The following is a 22,584-nucleotide window of genomic DNA, read 5'->3' as shown; positions in this document are numbered from 1 at the left end:
GGAAAAATATGTAAATATGTAAAGCAACTTTTACACCACGTGTAACTTTCACACCAAAGTGGTATCCCCATCTGAAAAGATCTTTGGCTTGGTTTGGCATACATTCCCAGTCAGTTCCCAAGACTAAAACAAAACACATTTAAAGGGAAAACCACTTTGAAAATGTGTCCTGAGAGCTGTTTTCCATATCTTCTTTGCATTGATTATGTCACATGCTTCATTCTTATGACCTCATTTTTACTCACTCGTCGTAAGCAGTCTCATGACTTACATGTAAACATCTCTATAGGTGGCTGCAGGCAGCCAGAATTTCATCCTTTACTTTTGACTGTGCAGGGGATTTGGAGCTCAGTCTTTTCTGCAGAGTATTCGGTGTGGTTTATTATGAAGCACTGTATGGCGTGATTTATTATGAAGCACTGTATGGTATGATTTATTATGAAGCACTGTATGGCATGATTTATTATGAAGCACTGTATGGTGTGATTTATTATGAAGCACTGTATGGTGTGATTTCTTATGAAGCACTGTATGGTGTGGTTTATTATGAAGCACTGTATGGCGTGATTTTTTATGAAGCACTGTATTGTGTGATTTATTATGAAGCACTGTATGGTATGATTTATTATGAAGCACTGTATGGTGTGATTTATTATGAAGCACTGTATTGTGTGATTTATTATGAAGCACTGTATGGTATGATTTATTATGAAGCACTGTATTGTGTGATTTATTATGAAGCACTGTATGGTGTGATTTATTATGAAGCACTGTATTGTGTGATTTATTATGAAGCACTGTATGGTATGATTTATTATGAAGCACTGTATGGTGTGATTTATTATGAAGCACTGTATGGTGTGATTTATTATGAAGAACTATATGGTGTGATTTATTATGAAGCACTGTATGGTGGGATTTATTATGAAGCACTGTAAGGTGTGGTTTATTATGAAGCACTGTATGGTGGGGTTTATTATGAAGCACTGTATGGTGTGATTTATTATGAAGCACTGTATGGTGTGGTTTATTATGAAGCACTGTATGGTGTGGTTTATTATGAAGCACTGTATGGCGTGATTTATTATGAAGCACTGTATGGCGTGATTTATTATGAAGCACTGTATGGTGAGATTTATTATGAAGCACTGTATGGCATGATTTATTATGAAGCACTGTATGGTGAGATTTATTATGAAGCACTGTATGGCATGATTTATTATGAAGCACTGTATGGTGAGATTTATTATGAAGCACTGTATGGCGTGATTTATTATGAAGCACTGCATGGTGTGATTTATTATGAAGCACTGTATGGTGTGGTTTATTATGAAGCACTGTATGGTGTGGTTTATTATGAAGCACTGTATGGCGTGATTTATTATGAAGCACTGTATGGCGTGATTTATTATGAAGCACTGTATGGTGAGATTTATTATGAAGCACTGTATGGCATGATTTATTATGAAGCACTGTATGGTATGATTTATTATGAAGCACTGTATGGTGTGATTTATTATGAAGCACTGTATAGTGTGGTTTATTATGAAGCACTGTATGGTGTGATTTATTATGAAGCACTCTATGGTGTGATTTATTATGAAGCACTGTATGGCGTGATTTATTATGAAGCACTGTATGGTGTGATTTATTATGAAGCACTGTATGGTGTGGTTTATTATGAAGCACTGTATGGTGTGATTTATTATGAAGCACTCTATGGTGTGATTTATTATGAAGCACTGTATGGCGTGATTTATTATGAAGCACTGTATGGTGTGGTTTATTATGAAGCACTGTATGGTGTGATTTTTTATGAAGCACTGTATGGTATGATTTATTATGAAGCACTGTATGGCGTGATTTCTTATGAAGCACTGTATGGCATGATTTATTATGAAGCATTGTATGGTGTGATTTATTATGAAGCACTGTATGGTGTGGTTTATTATGAAGCACTGTATGGCGTGATTTATTATGAAGCACTGTATGGTATGATTTATTATGAAGCACTGTATGGTGTGATTTATTATGAAGCACTGTATGGTGTGATTTATTATGAAGCACTGTATGGTGGGGTTTATTATGAAGCACTGTATGGTGTGATTTATTATGAAGCACTGTATGGTGTGATTTATTATGAAGCACTGTATGGTGTGATTTATTATGAAGCACTGTATGGTGTGATTTATTATGAAGCACTGTATGGTGTGGTTTATTATGAAGCACTGTATGGTGTGATTTATTATGAAGCACTGTATGGTGTGGTTTATTATGAAGCACTGTATGGTGTGATTTATTATGAAGCACTGTATGGTGTGATTTATTATGAAGCACTGTATGGTGTGATTTATTATGAAGCACTGTATGGTGTGGTTTATTATGAAGCACTGTATGGTGTGATTTATTATGAAGCACTGTATGGTGTGGTTTATTATGAAGCACTGTATTGGACGGTATGGCAGTATTTATTGCCTGGCATGTGAAAGGGAGCACAATGTAGGAGATTAATCAAGACCTGTGTAGAGGAAGACTACATCAGTTGCCCATAGCAACCAATCAGATTGTTTCTTTGATTTTTCAGAGGCCTTTTTAAAAATGAAAGAAGCGAACTGATTTCTATGGGCAACTGCACCACTCTTCCTCTACACAAGTTTTGACAACTCTCTCCCAATGTGTATTACACCATTATTTTGGTGCTATTTACTATCATACACTTTCTGTATGGGGATATTAACTGGGAAGCACTGTGAGATACTCTGCAGACCCCTGTGTGATATTGCATCACAATATGATCCCTGTATTTAGTCTCTGTATGTGGTAGTATCAGTATTTGTATTGTGTGTTTTATTCTGCGGCAGTATGGCAGTATTATTTAGACACTGTATGGTGGCGTTTTCTAGTCACAATACGGTGGTATTAACCAGTGATGGTGTGGTGGTTTTATTTAATAAAACAGTATGATTATGATATTTAGTAACTTTATGATGATATTGTACATTCGCTTTATGGTGGTATTATTCAATGACAGCATGGTGATATTTTATAATTACAGTGTAGCGGTATTATACACTCGATGTATGATGATATTACTTAGTGATGGTGACATTATTCAGTAACAGTATGGGGACATTGGGCGAGATTCATCAAAACTTGTACATAGGATAAGTCAACCTGATAGATCAAAACTTGTGCATAGAAAAAAGTTGCCCATAGCAACCAATCAGATTGCTTCTTTCATTTTTGAAAAGGCCTCTGTAAAATAAAAGAGAGAATCTGTTTGGTTACTATGGGCAACTGGTCAACTTTTCCTCTCATAGACTTGCATTGAGGGGGCGGGGCGTGACGTCACATGGGGATGGAGTCGTGATGTCACGACCTTCCGTCCCCGTGGTCGGGAGCCAGACCCTCCAGCACTTCCGGAGCAGTAACAGAAGGGTGCTGCATGTTATATTGCGGGGGTCCCCAGCGGCGGGACCCCAGCGATCAAACATCTTATCCCCTATCCTTTGGATAGGGGATAAGATGTCTAGGGGTGGAGTACCCCTTTAAGCCCCCTCTGTCTATTCCAAACACATGAACTGGTATGGCTACCTTTATTTTAGATATTGTGAGGGAGCCCCACATGTAGACTTGTTTATAGGTCATCAATCTCAACATCCATAAATTGTAAATTGCATAGGAAGCAAGCGTTCCAGACTGGATGGAGAAGCCAGATGGGTCACTTGTGGCCCCGTCCTTATGCATATACTATTACCTATCTAGCTTCTCCATCCAGTCTGAGACGCTTGCTTCCTATGCAATTTACATGACTGCAAGTAATATCAGCTAGTTTACATTGGACTGTAACCAGGTTCTACAGTGGGGATCAAAAGTTTGGGCACCCCAGGTAAAAATTTGTATTAATGTGCATAAAGAAGCCAAGGCAAGATGGAAAAATCTCCAAAAGGCATCAAATTACAGATTAGACATTCTTATAATATGTCAACAAAAGTTAGATTTTATTTCCATCATTTACACTTTAATAACAGAATCAATAACAGAAAACAAAAAAATGGCATCTGCAAAAGTTTGGGCACCCTGCAGTGTTAATATCTTGTACTGCCCTCTTTGGCAAGTATCACAGCTTGGAAACGCTTTTTGTAGCCAGCCAAAAGTCTTTCAATTCTTGTTTGAGGTATCTTTGCCCATTCTTCCTTACAAAAGTCTCTTTTAAGGGGGTACTCTGACCCTAGACATCTTATCCCCTTTCCAAAGGATAGGGGATAAGATGTCAGATCGCCGGAGTCCCGCTGCTGGGGACCCCCGGGATCTCCGCTGCGACTCCCACCTATAGCGGCTTCTGGAACCGCTGGATGTCCTCACGCTAAGTTCATCCGACCACGGGGGCTGAAGATCATGACGTCACAACTCTGCCCCCGTGGGGCGTAACACCCCGCCCCCTCAATGCAAGTCTATGGGAGGGGGCGTGACAGGTCTATCCATAGATTTTCAATTATGTTGAGGTGAGGAGATTGTGAAGTCATGGCAAAACCTTCAGTTTACGCCTCTTGATGTAATCTCCCGGGGATTTCGAGGTGTGTTTAGGATCTTTATCCATTTGTAGAAGCCATCCTCTCTTTAACTTCCGATTTTTCACAGATGGCATCAAGTTAGCATCCAAAATTTGCTGAAATTTTATTGAATCCATTTTTCCTTCTACCCGTGAGATGTTCCCTGTGCCACTGGCTGCAATACAACCCCAAAGCATGATTGATCCACCCCCATGCTTAACAGTTGGACAGAGGTTCTTTTCATTAAATTCTGTTCCCCTTCTTCTCTAAACGTACCTTTGCTCATTCCTGCCAAAAAGTTCAATTTTAACCTCATCAGTCCACAGAATGTTTCCAAAATGCATCAGGCTTGTCTATATGTTCATTTGCAAAGTTCAAACACTGATTTTTGTGGCGAGGACGTAGAAGAGGTTTTCTTCTAATGACTCTTCCATGAAGACCATATTTGTACAAGTATCTCTTTATAGTGGAATAGTGTACCACAACTCCAGTGTCTACCAGATCTTTCTGGAGGGATTGTGTAGTCAAACGTGGGTTTAGAATTGTTTTTTCTCACAATCCTGCGAGCTGTTCTGTCTGATATTTTTCTTGGTCTTCCAGATCTTGCTTTAACTTCCACTGTTCCTGATGACTGCCATTTCTTAATTACACTCCGAACAGATGATATTGACATCTGAAAACATTTTGCCATCTTCTTATAGCCTTCTCCAGCTTTGTGAGCGTCAACTATTTTCAGTTTCAGATTTCTAGACAACTGCTTAGAAGAACCCATGGTGCTGATTGTTGGGGCAAGGTCAGATGAGTCTGGGCATTTAAAACCTTTGAGATTGACATCACCTGGTCTTTCCAGATGATGATTGAGAACAATCCATGACACTGGCAGGTCTCAGCTTTGCAAAGGGGGCAGTGAATGCTATAAATTCTGCAGGGTGCCCAAACTTTTGCAGACGCCATTTTTTTGTTTTCTGTTATTTTGAAAGTTTAAATGATGGAAATAAAATCTAACTTTTGTTGACATATTATAAGAATGTCTAATCTGTAATTTGATGCCTTTTGGAGATTTTTCCATCTTTCCTTGGCTTCTTTATGCACATTAATACAAATTTTTATCTGGGGTGCCCAAACTTTTGATCCCCACTGTAGGTGAGGGGATTCATGGCCCCTCCCTAGGGTTGTGCTCAGGCTCATAAAGAGCCTATTTTTTTTTTTATTGTTTTTACTGTTTTTCCCTTCCTAGCACTACAGCTGTAGTTTTTTTTTGTAGGGGATTACTTTTTTAGGGGATGTGTACTTATTAAAGAGTTGTCTTAATTGCATCATATATACTGGTGTGCTGATGTTTTTTCAGTGTTACACTTTTTCTTCTTTGTTCTTGTGTGCTTAAAGGAGATGTCAGGTGCAGACTTTATCCTGCCCGGGTTGCAAAAAAAGACAAAACAAACTTTCACTTACCCTCCTACGTTCCCCCAGAGCTCCGCAACAGCTGATCGTTCGGCCGGGCTGTTTGCTTACTACTTCCCTTAGCCCGGTACGTCACACGGCACTTCAGCCTATCATGGGCCGCAGCGATGTCCCGCCTCTGCCGGTAATAGGCTGAAGCACCGTGTGACGTAATGGGCTAAGGGAAGTAGGAAGTAAACAGCCTGGCCAAACGATCAGCTGTTGCGGAGCTTCAGGGGAAAGTAGGTAGGTAAGCGAAAGATTGTATTTTCTTTTTTTGCAGCCCGGGCAGGATGGAATAGAAAAAGTCTGCACCCGACATCTCCTTTAATTGTACACTGATCAGCACCCATACATTTATTATTAATTATTTGATTGAGCCCCATATTTCTTTTTCCTGTTGACAACATCCATAAATTGGATTATAAATTGCACTAGATGCAAAATGTGTCTTTTTTTCAATCTTATCGGTTATGCAACATTTTAAAGTGAAAACCTATTCAGATTAACCTTGACGTAGGAAGAATAGCAAGAAACCTAGTTTGCACTGTAGCCAAGCATCAGACATAAAGAATAAATACAACCATAGTTCTAAATGTCACCTAGTTTATGGAAAGTAATTTACCTTCGGACTGAAAGATCCATTTTCATGTGAATAGGTTTGCACATTATAGGCTTCTTTTTCCATTTATGTATAACATTGATTTAATTTCATTGTAGGTCCTATAATGGATTTATAATTAGAACCTAGTCACAATAATCAATAGTGAGATTATTAACCATGTAAATAAAAACTGAGGATTTAGGATGAGGTAATTTAGCTGGGTTATTGAGAATCAATGTGCCAAGTCAGACAGAATTATAGCTGCCAGTGGAGGTAACCCATTTACATTTCTAACACCAATAGAAAGGCGTCATTGATTGTGGAAATACAGATTTATTTAGGAGATATGAAACTGTTGTAATAGAATTTATATACCCAGAGTGCCGGCTGTTTGTTAAAGAGTCCAGTTTGAGTCTAGTCTAGTTATCAGAATTTTATTGCTGCTAATATTACTAAAGAGCTATAATGGGAAAGCAAAGTAACTTGATCTCAATGAGGGTGTACACAGAAATGAGGAGATTTTTATAGCAAAGAATAAAATTTAACAACTACCACATCCCTAAAAAACTAGGACAAGATTTGATTCATAATGGCACCCCCATCTTCCATCATTCATCATTGGGTCAATGGCTTCTAAGTTATTTCGCGATGTTGTTGGGCCTGTGATGTTAGAATTCTTCAAGTAAAATAAAGGATATAGCCAACTTGGAAGGGGTGGCAAGCACCAACCAGATGGATGTACACTCTTCATTACATTAAAGTAATATACAGTAGTTCTATCATAGATAAGGGCAGGGTACAAATTAAAAAGAAGGCAAAACTGTGTTAAAAATAGCAGTACTCACTTCACCGATCCTTGCCATTCTGACAGTTCCTGGGTGCCCACATACTGGTCCCTGTCTCCATTCTGCCTCAGCAAGTGAATGGTTAAGCAGGCATTTTCTAGTGTTGAAATGGGGACCAGGAAGGGCCAAGGCAGCATTGGAATTGCAGCAGTGGTGATTTGGTGAGGTGAGTACTGTTTTTTTTTTATCTTTTTGTATCCAGGGTGCCTTTTTATTTATTTATTTTTACTTTTATCCAACTGCCTTAGTTAAACTCACAGTTAATGAGATATGTATATACTGACTCAATACAGTCTCCTAGTTGCACAGCGATGTAATATGGCACTTATATAAATACTTATTGTAGAAATCAAGAACTAATGTCTGATGTCATCCAACAGATGGGGGATGGCAGTGGATTAACATACGTATAGGCCCTTATACTCATTAGAAAAAAGTCAGGTGAACCTATCAATTGCAGTGGGACTGGTTGACTGCGTAATCTGCATGGTTGCCCCCTAACTCTCATCCCCCAGACAATGTTGGGGGAGAGAAGAATTGAAAAAGGTTGGATTTGCCCAATCCCTTTGTTCTCTGAGAAAAAAAACACGAGAGGAGTCTGGCAGTGGCTTACCCCCTCTTCATTCAAAAAACATGAACATCCATTTGAGACCGACAGCTATCCCTTGTGTATGAGTACCTTAAAGGGGTTATCCAGGAATAGAAAAACAGAGCTAATTCCTTTGAAAATCAGCTCCACGTCTGTCCCCAGGTTGTGTGTGGTATTACAACTTAGCTCCATTCACTTCAATGGAAATGAGTTGCAGAACCCCACCCAACCTGGAGAAAGATGGGGAGTGGTTTTTGAAAGAAACTAGATCTGTTTTTCTGTTCCTGGATAACCCCTTTAAGACCACTCTTGTTCACGGTATTGCTTTTCTATTTACTTGAGCTGCAGTAACAGACAAAACCTATGCACAAAAGTAGCACTGGTTCTGGGAACGAAAAACAGACCCTTTTTCTAATCTTAAATAACCTTAAAATAAGACTTTTTAAACTGAATACAGCTGACATAATCCTTTGTCTTTGATCAAGCACTAGACAAACTGTGAAGTCAGGTTTACCTTTGTTATCGGGGATCTGGTGATAGTATTTATTGACATCTACACAAAAAAAGGCTTTTTAAGGGCTGAGGTTTAGCACTTCATATATCACACTAGCGTTAATAGGAAAACACACTCACTGAACCTTAATTCCTTTTGTCAAGTCTTAGCCTATGCCATTATAAAGCCACCCCAGGCAGTGCTTGGTTTATCTTAAAGCTCTCCTTAGGCGCAAACCTCTGGTCAACCTCAAAGGTGTACAGAGTTTCTGTTAGGAGCGTGACCTGAGATTTCCCTGATTTAAGAGTTGATGTCGGGTCTTGAAACACGACCAGATTGAAATTTAACATTTTGCAAGTTTCCAAGGACCTCTAATTGTTAGTTGCCCTTAGGCATCTGCCTACCTCCTTTCTTGGATAATCTGAGTCTAATCCTAGGGTTTATCAGGTTTCGCTGTTTGGTATACACACATATACTCTATAATCATCTACTGAAACATTTGTAGCGCTTTTTTTTTCCCTTTTTATTTTATTTTTATCTAATGGACCAATTTAGTACAATGATTTTGTGCAATTTTACTTTCTTTGTGGCAAGAAAGTCAGAGATGTCTCCGAGACTGCTCGCAGGAACCTGAAGTAATTAACTCCCATCCATTAGCGAAGATTAAAAGCTGCAGCGTCTCTTTATTTTTTTTTCCTTCAGAATCATTTTCCTTTTCCTTGAGAGCCAACTGCAGTTGAACATAATAGTACATAAATAATTTATGACTAGACTTTAAAATTTAAATCAGGAGCGCAGGATGGGAGCTATGCAAACTGTTATTTTAAGCAATTCAGTCAGATAACAGAAATCACTTTTATGGAGAAAAAGAACTAAAAGAGGAAAAGATAAAAATCAATTATCCAGATTGCCTCTTCATTTTACATTCCTCTACTTCACTCATCAGCCGAGGTGCAAGCTTCCCACGAGGAGACAAACATCTTCTCATAGTCTTGTGTTTGTTGGAAGGCTTGAAGATGTATAGCTACTATAGTGGTCTCAAACTGTGGCCCTCCAAAGGATAGGGGATAAGATGTCAGATCGCCGCGGTCCCGCTGCTGGGGAGCCCCTGGATCCCTGCTGCGGCACAGCGCTATCATTACAGCACAGAACGAATTCGCTCTGCACGTAATGACGGGCAATACAGGGGCCGGAGCATCGTTACGTCACGGCTCCGCCCCTCGTGACATCACGGCCCGCCCCTATCAATACAAGTCTATGGGAGGGGGCGTGGCGGTCATCACGCCCCCTCCCATAGACTTGCATTAAGGGGACGGGCTGTGATGTCACGAGGGGCAGAGCCATGACGTCACGCTGCTCCGTCCCCTGTATCGCCCGTCATTACGCACAGAGCGAACTCGCTCTGTGCTGTAATGATAGCGCAGTGACGCAGCGGGATCCCGGGGCTCCCCAGCAGCGGGACCGCAGCGATCTGACATCTTATCCCCTTTGGATAGGGGATAAGATGTCTAGGGGCGGAGTACCCCTTTAAAGGGGTACTTCGGTGAAATAATTTTTTTTTAAATCAACTGGTGCCTGCAAGTTAAACAGATTTGTAAATGATTTCCATTTAAGAATCTTAACCCTTCCAGTACTTATCAGCTGCTGTATGCTCCACAGGAAGTTGTATTTCTTTCTGGAATTCTTTTCAGTCTGACCACAGTGCTCTCTGCTGACACCCCTGTCCGTATCAGGAACTGTCCAGAGCAGGAGAGGTTTGCTATGGGGATTTGCTTGGACTCTGGACAGTTCCTGATACGGACAGAGGTGTCAGCAGAGAGCACTGTGGTCAGACTGAAAAGAATTCCAGAAAGAGATACAACTTCCCGTGGAGCATACAGCAGCTGTTAAGTACTGGAAGGGTTAAGATTTTTAAATCTGTAATTTGGGCTGCTGATTTTCAACCGGAAAATAATGGGTCTCATTTACTAAGCTGAAACTGACTGGTTTTTATCTGGTTATTTTAGCGCAGAGTGCCTGAGACATGTCTGCCCCAGTTTGCGACAGTGTGCGCCTGAAAAATCCAACAAACCCAACATTGCACTGTGAAAATCTGAAAAAGGGACGTGGTCTGTTGCAAAGGGGGCATGGTCGGTCCAAAAGGGGGCGGGGTTTCACAACCCGACCAATTTACTATTGAATTCACAGAAAATCCTGTGGGTAAATGGCTGGAAATATCCACCTAGAAAAAGCTGGTCAGAAAATGTTACCGACTTTTCCCAATAGTAAATAGAGAGGAATCCTGCATGTCTGAAACAACTTTTCCCACTAGTAAAAACCCGAAACTCTTAGTAAATGAGGCCCAATGTTGGAGAAATAGGTATTGGGTATGTTGGATGTCAACTGCCCAATCCTTTTGTTCTCGGAAAGATAATCTGCTGCCTTTCAAAACACATGACTGCTTAGGGGAAGCAGTAGAAATTGTATGTGTATGGGTACTTCTAAGGTGGCCATACCCATTAGATAGGTTGATTGTGATCATATTGATTGTTATGCATGTTCAATGATGCTTGGCGAAGGAAAACATTCTTTACTGAAAGATCATTTGCGTCCTGAGCCAAAGATCTTTTTTGTTAAAAATTTCAATCATGGCAGATTTTTTGGTTTCATACGATGATATGTCGGCCAACAGCTATTGAATGTTTCAATGTCCACTTAATTGGCCACGTGTGCATGTATTTTCAATGGGGAGAGGAGAGAAAACTGCAGCCATACATCTCTGGTGGTGGCAGATCTCTGGCGAAACAAAGGATTGTGGATCAAAATTCAACATGCCTGGTCTCTTTCCGAGAGACCAATCACATAACCTAGCCAGTTAATTCTGCTGAAATTGGCAATTTTGGATGACCTCTCTTTAATATGTATAGGGACCTTAACATTTCTGTTGGATTTCAGTAGGATTATTCTTCTATCTATTGACCAAGTGTTGGGAAAAAAGAAGGCTTGTTAAAGTGTACGATCCATACAAAAACTTTTGACATGTTCTGGGGACATGTTTAGACCCTTACTGAACAGTAGAACAAGCAGGGAGAGAAGCAGGTGGCTGCACGCTTCTCTCCCCGCTCTATGTTTATGTGAGCAATACAGTCCTATAGACTTATTTTATGAGTCCATCCTGGTCACGTGACACAGAGCCAGGAGAGAACGTGTTTAAGTTCATTCTACTGATCCATCAGGGTCTGACATTCAGCGCACAATCAATAAAAACTTTTACTATGCTCTATGACATATCAGAATTTTTTTTTATATCGTCACAGATACACATTAAATATGTAGATTCTTTGTTCACCCAGTATTACTGCCAGATAAGTCTGTCAATGGTTTTCTCCCATCTCACTATTGAAAAAACATGTATATACTGTACAGCTAGTACAGCGAGGAATGGCTTTAAACTATACATTTTATACATTAGATCTGGGGCAGACATACCATATGTGCACATGAGCTTACTAGGTTAGGGGACCCTCTGCCACCTTAAAGAGGTACTCAACTGGTGCCAGAAAGTTAACCAGATTTGTAAATTACTTCTATTAAAAAATCTTAATCCTTCCAATACATTTTATAGGCTGTATACTACAGAGGAAATGCTTTTCTTTTTAGATTTCTCTGATGTCACAACCACAGTACTCTCTGCTGACCTCTGCTGCCATTTTAGGAACTGTCCAGAGCAGCATATGTTTGCTATGGGGATTTTCTCCTTCTCTGGACAGCAGAGGTCAGCAGAGAGCACTGTGGTCGTGACGTCAGAGAAATAAAAAAAAAAAACGCATTTCTTCTGTAGCATACAGCCCCTAAAAAGTACTGGAAGGATTAAGATTTTTTTTATAGAAGTAATTTACAAATCTGTTTAACTTTCTGGCACCAGTTGATTTAAAAAAAAAAAAAAAAAAAGTGTTTTCCACAAAAGTACTCCTTTAAAGAAGATATCCAGCGGACAGAAACTTATCCTCTATCCACAGAGGATAGATCGTGGTCAGACTTGCACTGGTAATGATGTTTCCCACCCAGCACGTCAGCTGGTCGAAACACGCCCCTTCCATTATTTTCTGTGGGAGAGGCGGAGACATGTGATCGCTGTGTCTCCACCTCTCCCATAGAGGTGAATTGAGGGTGTGTGTTTCGACCAGCTGACGTGCTGGGTTTGAGATGCGCTTTAGTGAAGTAGAGCTGGGGCCCAGCTATTGGACCTCCCACGATCAGACACTTATCCCTTATCCTGCAAATATTATTTCCACTGGATATCTTCTTTAAAAGCAATAAACTGCATCCCATTGTCTATTACAATATTGAAAGTAATTGGCTGATATATTTAAGTTTATAATAACAAATGACATGTAAATTGCTGGAGAGTCATAAGAGGCATGCACTATGAAGATGAAATGCTCTATGATTAAAGAACAAGTGGGCCATATACTGTTATTGTATGGGGGCTCATAGATGTCCGGCCCTGCATTATATGTAAGTAAAGGGTTCATTCAGGATTAAAGGTGTCTATACCATGCCACAGTATAACAAATACATGGTTACTTTCTGATAGACACAACTATGTTTCATAGCTCCTAGCATTTAAGATACTCAAAGAAGGATACAACATTGTTATAAGTAATAAGTCTCTTAACCTGATATACCTGGGCTGCAGTAGCACAAAAAGCTGATACAAGAGTGGCGCTCTTTGTAGAAAAAAATAGCAGACTGTTTCTACTAATCCAATACAAACCCTTTCATCTGCAAATTTCTTCTTTGAAGATACACATTTGTCCACAATTTAGCATAGAAATACTCTTGATGTCTATATAATCATTTCCAAACCTACCATACATCACATATGAATAGCATTACTGGCAAGATGTGTGGGTTACATCTCTGTTAAGATGGGTTTGTGTAGTGTTTTGCAATCCTCCATGCTGATGATCATACCAATATGGACCACCACAAAGAATACAATTGTTTGATGCGAAGGAAATTCTTGACCTCCTGAACACTCAGTGCATAATATGTTAACCATATGTATTATCTGTTATGTATAAACGGCATAAAATTATCAGCACAACCCAGCTGAGACTAGCACATCCGGGAATAGGTGTTACAGGCATAACTAATGCCTTCCTTAACCAGGCCCAGCGGGATATCAAAGGGATGACAATGGAGAGACGTGTTGTAGCAATAGCAAACATTATGTAACATAGACAAAACACGCTAATGCATTCCGATCTGGACCCTTTCTCATATTGCACATGGTCCCCAAACATACCACTTGTATGTGTGTGTGTGTGGGGGGTGGGGTGGGGGGGGGGTGATTTGGGAGCCCCTAGGGGGAGGTGATTTGTTCCAGATTGACAACCATATCACATGTTGTTTATGTCTTCTTCTCGATTTACACAATAAAGAAATCTAATATTTTTTTGACGTTCATCTTTTTTCTACTGTCAGCCAAGAATGAAAATTATGGTAGTTATTTTTCTTTAGTTTTTTATGTGAATGAAATGTACTTGAAAATATGTCATACGGGGACATACATAGAACAGAGAGGGCCCCACTGCAAGCATATGGGCCTACTTTGCAGCTAGTTCATGCTCGTTCATCGGGGCCTTTTGCCTCTATTGCTAAGGAAACACATTCTTCTGATAGATGTGGAAGGGGTGGATGGATGTCGGTCATACAAGTGGGACATTACATTTTTACATTTCTATGGATATTCCTCTTAATGGCATATTTCCCTTTAGAAATAAGAAGGATGGCCAACCTGAGAATGGGCTCCTTGTCTTCATTGACACCAGAGATGCTGCTTTATCCTCCTTTACAGCGTGTGTATGGTTATGTACAGTTATGAGTATCTTGGGTTTCTACAAGATTAAGATATTTATAGTCTATAGAACAACTATGGCAAACCAGATGCAGCTTGATCATCCCATCACTCACCTTGGGCTTATTTGCTCTAATTGCATTTAGAAGACATGGAAAGCTTTGTATTTTGACTGGGTCTTTCCCTTTGTTTACTGCTGTTTCAGTGACCCCCAATTCTTCCAATAAGTGTGAGGTTTGGCAGGTCAGAAGTGAAACACTACTTTACATAAAGCCTTTGCATAACTTTACATAGCCCATTGGAAACCAAGAGGTTAGCCAACTTCAGTAGGAGCACCCTGTCTTTATAGACACCATTACACTTGCCTGGTTAGCTTCTACAATAAGTACAATTACAAGCAATTCAGACATTTATTGTCTACAGAGATTATGCCAAATCAAAATTTGGCATCAGCTTGTTCACTCCTCCTCCACTCCACCTCATACTCTTTCTGTGACTCATTTGACCCCATTGTATACATGAAAAAAGGGAAACATAGAAAAACATGGACTTTTGACTGGTGCCTTTCCTTTCTTTGCTAACATTGTAGTGTCCAAGGGGAAGTGGTCTTTACTTAAGGTAGTTTTCTCATTTATAATCTGTCTGGAGAAAGATAAGTTAGTGGGTGGTTTTAAAGGTGGGGTACTACCTGTTGGACATCTTGGATATGCCTCTTTAAGTTCATATTACCCATAGGTGTTATCAACGAGGGTAGGCGCCTCCTCATCTTCACAGACACCATAGAAGCTTCTCAGTCTGCTTCTATAGTATGTTTATTATTTCGTGAAATTACAAGCATCTTAAGTACTACAAGATTCAGACATTTATAGTTTATAGAGAGGGTTTGACAAATCAAAGCTTGGTTGCTTAGTTCTTACAAATGTGCCCCATTACACCTTTTTGCCAGTGATTAAACATTACTGTTCCAACATTTCATTACACGCCAGTAAGAAATTGATGTGTTATTGGCTTTCGAATCACATGACTGAACAAGTTTTCCATGTACCAAGAAATGCTTCCTAGCTGTCAACCCATAGCCTGTTCTTGCCGGTCTAGCCATCCATTACTAATGAAGTCATTTTAAAACACAATGGAACATATAGATTTTCTTTAAGTGCATTATTCACTTGCTTTGTTTTTAACTTGGCTGTCTGTCCCGGCATTTATCTTTTGTGCTTCACGAATGCCCACAAATCACGCCAGCATATCTTGGGCTCATTCATTTTTCACGAGAAACTCCTTTTTTCATGGAATAGTAGATGTGATTGTGAGAGGAGTGAATGAGAGCTGTGTGAGGGAAAGGTATGAGCTCTATTTAACTGGGTGAGGACAAATGCGTATACATAGCATTGATTAGGACGCATCAGTCTGAAAACCATTTTTCAAAGTGGATAATGGGGAAGGTACATACACCACAAGTGAAGGGGGATCTATCGGGGCGGCCTGTCATGTGATTTATAGCACTGGCTTCACTGTCATTCAGCTGGTGATTGGGGAAGTTTTTTGGCTGCCATAACTCAATTAGATTTCTTATAGAAAGAAACACAACTGCTGTAAATGTGATTAGATAAGGAAAGATAATAAGATTTCTGGCAACCAATCAGATCTTCACTTCCCAGAAAAAGCATGTAAAAAAGAAGCATATAATGTCGCTGTTGCTAGAAAATTTTTTTTTGCACATATAATTTTTCTTATTTCTCTACTCATCCCTATGGTGGCAGTTTTTGCCATTCAATTTTTTATGATTTTTGTTTTATATAAAATATTTAATAAAACTTATAGACATAATATGAACACTTGAGGCAAAACTGTCCTAATGTAGCTGAGAGGGTGAAGCATGCCAAAGAGTTTTTACCTTAAATTTTTTTAAACTCTTTTCTCATGCTCCATTACTTGAAGCCATATCCTAGGTACCTGCAGGGTAAATAATCTTAAATGCTTCCTGCAGCCTGCAGGTACCTAGGGCATGGCGTTAAGGGACAAAAGAATTAAAAGGACATGGAAGATAAAAACTCTATGTCATAACAGTTCTGCAAAAGCTGGAGAGTCACAGGTTGGAGAACACGGAGTAAATAATTTTATAAGTTCCCCTAACCCCCCTGTATACAAGTGAAAATATAAAAAGATTACTATATAGAGCAATGGGCTCCAGTCTGTGGCTCTCCAGCTGTTTATCCCATGCTTTCCTCCCCATACGATTCTCCATTACATATATAGAACTGACATAGTCAGAAGCGCTCTACACAGTTTCTTATCACTTTTACCAGTCCTCATACCATGGAGAAATAACATCTTAACCACCTGTTTGAATTTGCCCTGTATGTGATTTATCATGAAGAATCATTTCTGACAGTCCTAACTGAACCAGATAAAGGGTAGCACAAGGCACAAAATATCACTGTTTATCATGTCTTAAGTTTTTCATGCCTGTCATAGTGTGCTGCCACGCAGTGCCCGTAACAAAAGGTGCCCGCACTTCTGTGCTTGTCGTCCACAGTTTACAGCCGTCCTTATGATATGGCACAACAAAGCATGGTTGTCCTCCCTCATTACGTGTCTTTCCCATAATGTGACTGTAGAAGTCTCTACAAGAACATCCAGGCAGACAGATGGCTTGCACTCTTTTCATTCCTGTATTTTCTGTGTTTATGTTTCAGCCCGACTCTACATCCCTCGATGGGGGAAGGGAAAACCCAAGTGCAGATGCTTTTTCAGGGCAAAACATCAGTGAGCAGAGTTTAGCAGGACGATCACAGAGATTCGGACCACCCGCTGTAGTTTCTTCAGGGACATCGGCTGCAGCTTCCTTCTTTATCAGGTACATACAACATTTTTGACTAAAATGCTGGATGCTCATAGGTTTTAAAAATATATTTTTTGATCTTAAAAACCTATGTAAAACTCTTTGTAAATAAGCCTATCCCAAATCTCTATCATTATACCTTATAATATTTAAACATTCCATTTGTTCACAATCCATTTTCCTTAATGGGGCTCTATAACATAAAAAAAAAACTGGGAGGAGATGGAAGGGGGGGGGGGGAGGAGGAGATGGAAGGCGGGGTGATGTCAGAGTTGCACATGTTAAATTCAGTAGAAGCAACATCATCGAACCCTTATGTAACAACAGGGCTCTGTCTGGGCATTGAGAACAATTTCTCTCCCACTGGAGGGAGAACAGGGGATCATTTAAGTATTACCAAGGCAGCCAACATGCCTCAGCCATGGTGTCCAAGTGCGCAAGAAACTTTCATGAGCCTTTTCAGATCTACTAGACATCTCCTCAAGTCCACCAAATATGCGTGAGGCTCCCCACTTGTGTCCCACAATGCCAACAGGAGCTAGTGGGAGACAAACCATGAGCATGTAGAAACTCTGGTGTCCTATACCACCGAGACAATAGTTTAAAATGAGATTCTCTAAGGCGGATGCATCTAGAATAACCTTGGGAGTGCGTAAGAATATAAGCTATATCAGAGTCAGAGAGTTTGATTCCCAGTTCCTTTTCCCATGAGGCTAGGCAGCCCAGATGGGAAGACTGGGCTGGTACGGTACACAGTTTCTTAACAACTGACAGTTTATGAGAGTTCCGAGTTGGTGAATCCAGTATAGATTCAAAATCCGTCAGGTCTCTCAACTTTCCCATTTGGGCTAAAAACAGTGCACAACAATTCTGCAGGTGCTGAATGTGTAGAAAGGATAAATGAACAGTAGGGAGGAATTATTTCAACATATCTGTCGTCGGGACCCCTCCATCCTGAAACAGTTGTTTAATGGGAACATGAGTGAGTTTCGACCAAGTGGGAGCATGTGTAGGATAGACACGATCCACGACCTCAGGTATAAGTGCAGAGGGGAGTAAAGGAGAGATAAGGGGAGAGAGTAAGGGAGAAAGAGAGAACCAGACATTAAATATGCTCGAGAACAGGAGAGATGTGTCCAAGTGGGTGTCACACCTCCATCTGGGCAGCCAGAGATCCTTCAAGAAATGAGGACCAAATGCCCTCTGGGACCAAGAGAGTTCGGAGTAAGAGTTTTGAGAGGAGATAGTGGATGAAGGAGAGGAGCATGAAAGCCATCTACGCAGCTGAATGACCTTGCAGGTGGCCTGTATATCAGGAATGCCTATTCCGCCTTCACCTGCAGATCTGGTCAAAAGAGAATGTGCCATCCTAGGTCTTTTATGTCTCCCAAGAAATGCGGAGAGAACACTGCCACTTTTGTCAAAATACTGTATCTGGTATTGCAGCTAGTTTGCCTTTGAACACTAATTCCAGTTTGCATGTAATATCAATCTACTGTAAAATGTTGAGGCTCCTGAGCTGAAATCTTCCAGCGTTCATTGTCAGCTCTGGTGATGTCAGCTCTGGATGTGTATAGTAATCTGAGGTAGGAAAATATCTGCCCCCCTGTATCATCGAAGCTCAGCTAAGCTGTTGGGGATGTGCCTGTCAACAAAGTTCTTGATTATTTCCAAAGGAATCCAGCAAAAATGTGAAAACTCTTATATGTATTTCTATTAAAGGGATTTTCCGGCATTTTTTGATTGATGGCCTAGGATAGACTTTCAATCACTGATTGGCAGATTGTCGACACCCAATTTGCTGATGGCTTCATGTACAATACAATTTCATATTGGGACCCCCCTACTATTCCCCAACATATAATGTTAGGGGAGAGAAGAATTGGCCTTGTTAGATTTCAACTGCCCAACCCTGTTTTTATCAGAGAAATGTACCGCCACTGGAGGAGTCTGGAAGTGACTTACTCCTCCTCTTTACACTGGGAACACATAAATGTTTGACCGAGACGATAAACATTAAACATTAAAGTGCACCTTTACTGCTTTTATGCAATCACTTTTGAATTCGGCACCGGCATAAGTATGACTTTCCGAGTGCTCCTTCTACCCGCCCCATATTATTATGCATTAAGAGATGGAGCTTCCCACTCCATGTTTACAGCAGTCGTCATCAGTGTGTGACTCAGCATAATGTGATTCTATGGTGCAGGATCTTGCACTAGAGACGGGCGCTATAAAGACGAGGCGGGAAACTTCATCTCATAATGCAGGTGAGGAGCGGTTGCCGTAGAACCGATGCTTGAGTACATGCCTCTGGGCCTGTACTACAATCATGTTTTCGGAAGGGAAAGATCTGTTCTATAAAACAAAATTCAAGATGTCTCTGTGAGCAGAAGCTTTTTTTTCAATATAATGTCAAGTCTTATAAAAAGGCTGCTTAAGATTATTCTTGCTTTAAGCGTCTATCGGCTGTTTGTTTTGTTCAAGATAGATTGCCTTAAACTTCAGACTCCTCATGTTTGGTATGCTGCGGGCGCCTGCTTGGCTTGCAGAATTGAGACATACATCTGAAGCTCAGATAGATTAATATGACAGAATCACATTTACTCCCTAACTGGCTGTGGATTACAGCATCTCATTATTTACTAATGAACAATAATGTTATACATAATCTATGGGTCTCCGTCCTATCGCTGTCTCCTGATGGCTCACTGGTAGGCATTTCTTGGTCATTATATTGGCCATAAAATAGAGTCAATAATTGAGGTTAGTCATAGAACAGAAACCTTATATGCTTTGGGCTTGGGGAAGCAGCTTGGAAATATGCCTTGGACTGATTGTGTTGTGACTGAGCATATGATTAAGGTATTGAGCCAATACACCCCTAATGAAAGACACAGATATATGCATTAATATCATGGAAAACCTCTAATTGACTAATATGTTGTATTCAAGGCATCTCAGCCTTCAATTAGATCCTATAAATTGGGTACATATAGTCAAGGCCAAGCAGGTGTCAATGCTCTTTTTGTGAAGTTCCTTTTTTTATTTTTTAGACAGTCAACCCAAAATATCTGTAAAATATTGATAAAGCTTAAGGTACATGATGCCTGTGGGATTACTGCACCTCTTGTGTTTCTTGAGATCCAAAATCATATTTTACAACTTTTCTCCTCAGTCTATATATGGTCTCTATAATTCAGATATTCATATATTTTCTCCTCCTAATGAGTGTAAAATAGGGGTTTACTTTAATTGTTACACACAACTAGGTACATGGAAAAGATACAGGCTTTGTGGGAACTTTGTGGTTGACAGACAATAATCATCTAGAAAGAAGATTTTAGGAAAGAACTTTCATCCATGAACAATCTTTCAGGAAAGAATGTTCTCAGAAAGTTATTCCAAAGATTACTTGTCTTTCTCCCAGTGTCATTGATCATATACAAACCAGTTTGAACAACCTTAATGGCCAATTTGGACAAAAATGTGTCTGCAGAACAATCGTACAACAACAGAAAATCATTTGTTTAATGGTTGTTCAATCATCAACCTTGTATGGCCAAATACATAAGAGAGAAGTAGGTTGATGGTTGAACAGTCATTGAATATATCATCATCTCCTGAACAATTGCTTGGCCGATGCAGCCGTACACATTTGAGTCCATGTCGGCCATACATGAACAATGATAAAGATGGCTTCAACGTGAACGCCGGCTCAGCTAGGATGCAGGAGCAACTCAAGGGGCAGCCAATAGAAAGATAAAAACTTTTTTCCCAGGATGCAATGTGTTTCACTGCGCTTGCGCAGCTTCTTCAGGCAAGTGCAGTGAAACTCGTTGCATCCTGGTAATAAAGTTTTTATCCTTACTATTGGCTGCACCTTGAGTTGCTCTTGCACCTAGCTGAGCCGGCCATGACGTTGAAGCCATCTCTATCCTTGTATATTTTCTAACCGGAGGGCAACAGACTTCTCTACTTTACTTACACTAAATACCATTGTTGTGTATGGGGCTACACAACTTATCAGGGTGAGCGGTTTTACATATCTTCCTCATTTTTATGCCTCCGGTTTTAATAGCACTATGGAGCACTCTCACTCTTCATTTTAGATTATACATGAACAATGGCCCCAGGCAAAGGGCGAGCAATCTCTTCGGAAATGGTCTAGAAACTTCTTTTCCGAAATATTTTTTTGTGGATGAAAGCTCTTTTCTTCAACTATTGGTTGAAAATGTCAAACACAGCTGACTTCTTTCCAGATGATGACAGCTTTTCATCAGACAGTTAAAAAGATTGTACGTTGATCTTCCTTTGAAGGAGATTCTGGTTTGGAAGGTCTGGAGGAGAGTAAATTTACATAATTTAGAAGTAAAAAATATCTAGATGGCATCTTCTATGGTCCCAAACCTGAAAATATCTTGAATATTGGGGTGGATGACACTACTTTGATAATTCTGAATTGTAGCTTTTCAAGCCAATTTCCTAATGTAAATGAAACAAAAAAGCTTCTTGGCCCCAAAACTAAATTCCCTCCACCAACTATGAACTAATAATAACACTGGTGTTTTATTATGAGTCAGAGGGTCCTTAAGGCACCTTTAGGCACCCTCAGGCATCGGGGCCAGAGGTGACTCGTACCTCTGTACCCCCTAGAGCTATGCTTTTGGCACAAAAACAAAACGTTAAAAGAGAAAAAGGAAACGACCTGTATGTTGTTTGATGCGTCCATAGATCCAGTCAGAGCTATATGGCCGTAATTAAGGAGGAAGTATTTTATTGCAGCTGTAAAGCACTTACAATAATTAGACTGAAGTCCATCTGACAAAGTAAGAGGCTATACAAATTAATAGAAACAGATAGCTATTCCTTTCAAGCTGATGCACCTGGCCAGGAGAGATGGGAATGCAACCCTTCCTGTGGAATAAAATTCCAGTAACCTGACAGCCGTCTTGTGAAACCTCAAGATAGTCCAGATGTTCAGCACTGAAGAAAAAAAATTATATGGATCGCTGGAGGACAACTTAGGCCCTAGAAGAAAGAATTTTGATGAATATCTGTACATTGCAGGTGGGAGCTATATCTTAAAATTTTTAAATAAAATCCAGATGCTTGGAGATCTGTTATTCAATTAAATCACTGCATGTTGGATGTTGTGGTGGTGATGCTCCTTTGTGCCGATTAAAACTGCGGGAAAATTACTTATATATCATGTAAAGAATTGAAATGGGTGACTCTAGAGCCATGTGTTGTGTTCAATTAAGATAATTGCTTATTCATGATTGCCGGCCCTTATACGTCTGTGTGGATGTTGGGACTTGAAGGGGTTATCTCATCATGGTAACCACTGTATTAGGGCGTATGCTTAGAACCCCC

General features: G+C 40.1%; 1 protein-coding gene across 7 annotated transcripts in view; it reads left to right on the top strand.

Moving 5' to 3' along the window:
• The window catches only part of KIF26A (kinesin family member 26A), a 197,033-nt gene that overhangs the window by 104,603 nt on the left and 69,846 nt on the right, over nt 1–22,584 (top strand). For all 7 annotated transcript variants that reach the window (XM_056545564.1, XM_056545559.1, XM_056545566.1 and 4 more), the window contains exon 4: nt 17,063–17,223. In XM_056545564.1, coding sequence (XP_056401539.1) covers nt 17,063–17,223 — 161 coding nt within the window. The remainder of the gene's footprint in view (nt 1–17,062; nt 17,224–22,584) is intronic.

This window comes from Hyla sarda, chromosome 11 (assembly GCF_029499605.1).
Source record: "Hyla sarda isolate aHylSar1 chromosome 11, aHylSar1.hap1, whole genome shotgun sequence".
Taxonomy (NCBI): Eukaryota; Metazoa; Chordata; class Amphibia; order Anura; family Hylidae; genus Hyla; species Hyla sarda.
This window is presented reverse-complemented; position numbering and strand designations above follow the sequence as displayed.